General features: G+C 36.4%; 1 protein-coding gene across 2 annotated transcripts in view; it reads left to right on the forward strand.

Annotated features, from left to right (window-relative positions):
• Positions 1 to 3472, forward strand: part of LOC147688813 (ATP-binding cassette sub-family B member 5-like) — a 973135-nt gene extending 969663 nt beyond the window's left edge. For both annotated transcript variants that reach the window (XM_086941722.1, XM_086941721.1), the window contains one exon: positions 388 to 3472. In XM_086941722.1, coding sequence (XP_086797848.1) covers positions 388 to 585 — 198 coding nt within the window. In that variant the 3' untranslated portion in view covers positions 586 to 3472. The remainder of the gene's footprint in view (positions 1 to 387) is intronic.
• Positions 3473 to 7861: the final 4389 nt, after the last annotated feature.

Genomic DNA, 7861 nt, shown 5'->3' on the forward strand with positions numbered 1-7861 from the left:
TAGAAAATATATATCTTTGTGTAACAAAATTCTCTGATGTCGCCTTTGCTTACGAAAATTAATGGTGATTGTATTTATTGAAAAATCTGAGGGGGAGGGCAAAATATGAAGCATATGTACTTAGTATTATGTACTTAGAACATTTGTTTTAAATAAATACTTATTGAACAATGTGATAGGGATTGAAGTCACACAAATGTGCGTACTCATTCATGTTGTGATATGTCCATTGAATTTTATGCTTTGATGCTTTGATGCTCGGTAACCCTGCTGACCTCAACAGCTAAAGAACATGTATGTCATTAGTCCCTCCAAATCATTTTGACATTACAGATTTATTTACATAATATTTGAATAATGCACTTTATCCTTTTCTCAAACTTTCAGGTTGTGCAACAGGCTCTTGAAGAAGCAAGAAGAGGAAGGACTTGCATTGTTATCGCTCACCGTCTTTCCACAGTACAGAATGCAGATTTGATAGCAGTGATCAGCAATGGAAAAATAGTAGAACAAGGAAATCACCAAAAGCTTCTTGCAAAGAGGGGAGCATATTTTAATTTAGTTAATGCTCAAACTATGAGTTAGAAGACAATCGACAAAAACAGTTTCATCAAATGTCCAAAATGTCCTTATGTGATTTGCACTGAAAAACATAGATATGCTTATCTTGCAAACATGTAAGATTTTTTGCATCCGATGTAAAACTCCAGGTTTAAAATGTATTTGCACTACAAATTCTCAAGCACTGTACTTTACGCACATACAAACAAGGTGGCAAACTTAGTGGTATTAGGTTACATTTCAGAAATGAAACAATATGAAAAACAAAATAGCACTTATAAAAACGAATAAATTATTTTTTCTAATATGCAGTTTTCCTTTAAAAGTAATGAGAACCTGAAATTCAATGGTTAACTCGAAAAGCAACCAGTTTAATTAAACCTTCTTTTTTCTTTAAATGTGTATGTGCCTTCTCCTCAAAAGAGAACATATTTTTTTTCTCCACACAATGTCTACCTATGTTAATATTATATGACTCTCAATCAGGAACCATCTCTTAATTACCCTCAATTCTACAATATTCTCTTCCCTGCCAGTCCTCGTATGTTGCTATTGGTTTACCTGTCCTGTTGATTCCTTCTGCTCCCAATGACCCTCACTTTGTTTTGAAGGGAAGCTGTTGTGGTGAGAACCCCCAAGCTTCTCAACCCTCAATCCTTTCTGTGCTCACCCTCTGTCTGCCCCCGCTGCTGCCCATTCCTTTGTGGTAATATCCAGGTGCAGAAAAGGCCACAAGGTACGGTGCCTTGTTGTAGCCTTGAGAACACCAACACCTGAGAGGTATTCTCTTCCATTTCAAAAAATGTTTATTTTTAGAAAGAATGGTACATTGTTCTGCTGCAAATTTTGCTATGCTTATTTAAATTCCAAGTGTATTAAATGTTTCATTTGGTCCTGTCAGCGCACAAATCTCTCTCCCTGTTACTTGCCCTATGTGCGCAATGGCTCGAACAGGGAGTTGTTTAGTCCCTGTAAAGACTTTTGTGCTTCTCGATTGGACCCATATCTTTTCCAGTAGATCTTATATATTAGAATAAAGCTATAACATTCTCCATAAGAATGACAGACACAGGCTATTGTTTAAAAGTTTACAAAAAGAATATAAGGTAGAAATGCATATGCTAGACCATCAATCAATTAGCATAATAGTACATAAGTCATAATTCCAAAGAACTCAGTAAAGTTCAATATAAAATCCAGCATCGATACAACTTTAAAGGTGGGGTAATGGTGGGATCTCTAACAGTGAAAAGGAATTTCCTTTTATATGACTTTAGACAAAGGATTTCATACATTCACTACATGAAACATTTTTCCAAGGATGTATATCAATGCTGAATGAGCAAGAAGAAACATTTTACTACAAAATACATTCACTGATTCTCTCATAATTCTAGTACATTATATTCAGTCTTTCTCAGAGTCTATTCAGGTAGCAGGAGTTGATACAAAGTATGCAAGGCAGCCTGGGACAATTACGTTGTCCTTGGTTAGGTACTAAGCATCCAGTGTGACTAGGAAAGCTTCAATCTTTCAGTGTAAAAGTTCACAATTCTGTATTACAAGGGAACAACAGCAGTGGTAATCATGTGGTGTGTTATGATGTCAGATTCAAAATGGAAGAAAGCATGAAACTGGCCTATGTTAGCAACAGCTTGATTTTTCACACTTGAAACACTACAATTAAAAATCTGAATCCACAGTTTAGAATCACTAACACTACTGGTCATTGTACTCCAAATCATTTTTAATGGATTTTTTGTCTGTGTTTAAAGTTTTTGTATTTCTTTTTCTTCAATATTTTGACTGAATTTGCTTCATTATAAAAGTCGTATCTTGACTAAGGAACTGTAAGCTATTACAAATACAAAGAAAAAGTATTTCCTGAAAGGTATATAACAGTTGCAACCAAATAAGTATTTCAGAATTTCTATCCAGATGTGAGATTATTTGAACATTAAAGAAATCAACATAATGCAAGAAACACTCCAAAGTATTTTAAGTACAAGGTGTCTATTACAAAAATAATAATACCTAAACAGAGAGAATGTTTTCTCAAAACAATTGAGCAGTCTTAAAGATGACTGTTGGACAGGGAAATTACTAATCCCAACATTGAATAAAAAGGCAATGCTATTTAGAAAGCGAAGTCCAGTTGCAAGCCAACAAAACAAGTTTAAGAGCTTTTGAATTCAAGGATAATCTACATTTCTCTTTAAATCTACCTTTAATTTAAGGTTTAATAATAATCTGATTCTGATCAGAATAATAATAATCTGATTCTGATCATTGTATTGCAAGTTTTTTTTTTAAAGAAGCCTTCAGTTTTAGTATGGGGTTAAAAATGTACTCTTCAACAAATTAAATCCATGTTTACATTTATTGTGGAATATCCATCTATACTTAGTCATATTACCGGAATGTTGTAATGAACACTGACCTGAAGATAAGCATTTATCCAAATTTCATTGGAAATACGAGAGAGATGCAATATCACACACACACACAGAAACTTCGCTGTCGGCTGTCTGACTTCTCTCAAAATTATCAGGACAACTACAGCTCAGGATCAAGGTTTCACATAAGCTATATGTTTGTTTTTGTAACAAACGTTCCATAAATACTACTCTTCCAAACCAGTGCATTCACCTCAGATCACCATTTTGTTGTACTGTTGTAAAAAAAGGGAGTACCTTGCTTTACTGCTTATCACCTTTTTATGCAACCCGATTCAAATTGTCATTTGCTACATGCCATAAGTCTAGATCTAAGATATACACTCATGTTGCTGGTTCATCATTTGATTAAATATATGTTCTCACATGGGTAAGGAGAATGTACATTAGGAAAATAGTGTCACAGCTGAGGCATTCTTCAATTACCTATTTGAAATAAATGTATTTAAACCTTAGTGTATCGTTGATTCTCAGTTTGCAGAACAAACATTCCATATCTGTGTAAAATTATTTCTGTTTAGGAGGAAATCAATTGGCTAGATTTTTGTTCTTCTGTATTTAGAATTCTGAGGGCAAAAGTATATTCTGTAAATTTTTGACTTGTGATCATGTCACACTAAAGAATGTACTGGTTATTTTCAGGTTACACTTGGTCTATTTAAGAGTTTGGCGGACAGGGACTCGGTCACAAACATGACATGTATCCTGCCCCCCTTATTCTAAGTGCCTTAGCATATAACATATCTGTAATAAGGCAGACTAGATAGTTGTCCCATTTGTGGTGTGTTAATCTGTCTGTCAAACTCTAAATGAAACCATCTGTGTTTCATAACACTCTACAATGCACCTGATTTGTACTAACTCATGAAGTTTGTAATGGGATTCTTCTAAACTTTTTTTCATTTTTCCATTATATTTTGTTATAAAGCAAAGACTGGTTCTGTAGTCAAAATAGCCCAAAATAATGTGTGGCTTCAAAAGCTGTTTCTTTAGCCAGGGTCTCCCTATTCCAGTAGTTAAGTATTTACAATATTTCTCATTTTTCAAGAATCATTTAAAAGTGGTGCTACCTCGAAGTAGTTTGTAATTTAGGTAGTTGATTCAGACATTAAAATTAATATCCATTAAAATACTAGCTGAATGGTTAAATGAGATATTGGATCTCATATTGGTTTGAAATTTATATTATAATCCAGATATCGCTAGAACATTTCACGTTTATGCAGCACACAGTGAGCATATTTCACCAGTCATGCTGCAGTACATTAAGGCAGATGCAGTTCAATTAGGTTGTTTTACTCATGTATAAAGTTGTTCGGAAGGCCGGCGGATGACTCAAAATCTGGTGGGTGGAGGTCCCTCGGGATGGCATAGGTAAAGTCCCCTGCCATCCCCAAAGGCTTACCTCTGTGTGCCAATGCCAAAAATAGGCCCTTACTTTTAAATGCAGCTCTCAAAAAACCGCATAATAGAGGACTGGACCTAGCATGACTGTAATCATATATTCACATGTCACAGACATGGCATATTTGGGAAGTGCTGATGGAGCTTGTAAATTCAGAATAGAAAAACACTATAGAGGAATCCTCAGATTATGCACAGCCATTAACTGACAAATGAATATGGGAAACTCATTTAGAATAAATGTTTTTAGGTTTATTGCTGTTGAACATGTAAATCAACATAGCAAGGGTGATGACAGCGAACAACATTAAAGACAACATAAATACAAATAAATCATCTGTTAAAATAACATAGAAGAAAGATTTAACAAAGTTGCACAGCTTCACCTATCTTGACGTAAGGAAGTTATTACAGAGACACAAGTTTAATATGGTCAGTTTTGTGAACGGGCACATCAGAACTAAGAGATGTGTAACTCTTTGTAATTCTTACAGTGGTTCTCCTTGATACTTTGTAGCAAACATGAATACTGTCAATATCGATGTTGTGCATGTTTCCTATATTTAAACTTCCTTTGTTTTGTTACACCTTTAAAAATAAAGCCAATAGCTGTGCCATTGTGGTAGGAAGACTATAGCTCAAAGAATTGGACAACCCAAAGATTTACCTCTTTCAGTTCTTTCACCGTTTACTGGATAGTAGACGTTGTTGAACCTCAATTACAGAACAGTTTCAATAGTAATAGGACCCACTCAATAATTGAGTGCTTGTTCGATGAAAAATTAAAGGGTTTTATTACAAGAATTGTCATAATAACCAGAACAATGTCGATGCCATAAAGGTTCTCAAATATATATTAATACAGAGAATCAATAATATTAAATATCCCAAATGGACAGCAAAATAATAAAGAATATCTACATCATGTCTAAATTAAAAATGAAAAATCTGGCTCAACCCCAGCTTTAAGGGGTTCTTATGCACAATTCTTACACATCGAATTATCCATTAGCACACTTGTCATGATATGATCTAGAGTATCAACCTCTATCAAATCAGAAATATGAACGTCATCCCATTAACACTTAAGCATAATACCAGTTTAAGAAAATCCCCTAGAACCTTACATTCTATTGTCATCCGGAGATGCTCTAACAAAATATGATCCATTTCACAATGGCGTTTCTTACTGATGAGTAGGCATAGTCTACGCAGTGGAACTACTGTGGAAGGACCTCGGAACTGTAACAGTTTATGAACACAAAGTTCACCAACAGCTTTCTATTCATAATAGTGGAAATAAACCATTACCTCAGCTTGTCTTTCCTCTCCAAAGCTTGGAGGGTAGGAGTTGCGCATGGTAACAGGACGATAGAGGGAAGAGCATTCATCTTATCCAAAATGGTTGTTGCACATAGATGTGGCCTAACTGAAATACATATTTAAACACATTTCTATACATCCTAATAAACGTTTTCCAACAGTAATCATGTTAATTCACATTTGCGTATTGGATCCAACATATAATATTATTTGTCAATATGTTGTAGCACAAAATAAAAAAATCTAGAAAACACTACAACACCATCAAAAAGTACTAAGCAGAGACAGGGTATCTTCGGTGTCAGCTGGTGAGCTTGGAAAGTAGTGGGGAGTAAGCACCTACCAATACATTCAAAGCAAACAAACCCAGATTTCTTATAAAGTGTTCGCTCAGTGGCGTAACAAAGGCCCAGCACCCCTCTGCTGTTCAGGGGGCACAAGAGATACAGGGGCCGTCTGCAGCTCAATACCCTGTCCTGAAAGCTCCTGAGTGTGGTCGGAGGATGCCCCCACCATGTACTTTGCAGGGGAGCCCCCTCAGGTTTCATTACATCACTGTGTTCGATGAAGGAGGAGTTGAAGGACATATCGCTCCTATGGCTCATGAGCCAGTCAGCAGTGCTAGAGACCATTCCTACCTGACACAACTAACTGCTAATAAAACTCTGCCCACATCAGTACATGGAATCTTAGCACTTGTATTGAAGCTGAACTAGCATGACATAAAAATAATTTGCATATATAAGTCTATGCATGCTCAAACAAAACAATGTTTTTTCACAATCACCCCATAAGTGTAACAGTTCTGTGACACTTTTAATCACAGCCCTCAGGAGTTGAGATTACTAACTTTGAAAACCCAAATAAGAATGTGGAGTTCATCTGCCCAATTAGTCTCACAGAAATGAGTTTCCTTTGCCCCGTGCAGTAATGTGTATTAAAGGCCCAAAGCAGTAATACTCCTGATCAACGGTTAGTAATGAAGCACAAAACAATTAACCAAGCATTACTCTACTAATTTATAAGACTATATGTTTACATCAGCATAATATCCAAAAAGGTCACTTGTCTATAGTTTTCCCATCTTCCAGGCACAAAATGTTTTTGACCAAGTTAGAGCTCGTTGCCTTTCTCTTCTCTCCATTACTGATCTCAAGGAACAGTTTTGCAGTCCTCTCGTTACACACCAACTCTTTATTGGCACTTACCCTAAAGTGAAATCACTTGGGGATTCTACAGCTGTATGCACAATAATGAGAGAGAATTCTGTGGAACACTGTACACAGAGCAATAAAAAACTGATATTTTGTGAGGTTGCACAACCAAGGATGTTCAAAAGATGCTCATTATTCACCATTGTATGTGGCAGGGTGCTGTCAGCATGCTGCATTGTATCACAAGCTGAAGCCTGCCCTAGAGTCCAAAAGGAACGACAAAGGTTTCAGCGAGGAGGAAAGAGCAGTGCAGGCCCCAGGGCCTGCCCTACATAAAACATAGTAGAAGCAAGTGCCATTCTTGCATACTCCTGTTTATAATATAAAATAGCATAAGTGCTTCCTTCATAGTAATAGAAAAGGACACGAACACATGCTTTTAAATTTGGCAGTTTTTAACATAAGTATTCATAAATACAACTGCTGTTCATATCAGTAAATTTTTTCACCAAGATGTTCAGCTATCCCTTTATTTAAACATCATGGCCCATGCCTCAAGCCAATAACAGCAGTTAGTTACCCTCCCAGCAGATAGTAACTTGAGTCAACGGTGAGGGTAAATAACGGGGGAGGAGGGGGTGATTAACTCTGAAGTTAAGAACAATATGGCTATTAGCACCCTCAGCAAATTGGGCTGTCGATGCTGCACAGCATTTGTTTGTGCTAAATTCCTTTCACCAGATCAGCTCTCGGCAAGTTGCTTCCAGCAAAGGACACTGTCTAGTCTGAGGCTGGGTGGACCCAGAGAATGCACTACATACCTGTATGCTGACAATGAACTACAGCTCCCAATTGTCCATGGCCATCTTAGATTGTCAGGAATAATTTCAATTGTATTTCATTGAGTGTGTAAAGCAATCCTGATACAATGTTGCTGATGGGCAGGACCTCGCTTTATGGATG

Source organism: Lissotriton vulgaris, chromosome 10, assembly GCF_964263255.1.
Source record: "Lissotriton vulgaris chromosome 10, aLisVul1.2, whole genome shotgun sequence".
In the NCBI taxonomy this organism is placed as follows: Eukaryota; Metazoa; Chordata; class Amphibia; order Caudata; family Salamandridae; genus Lissotriton; species Lissotriton vulgaris.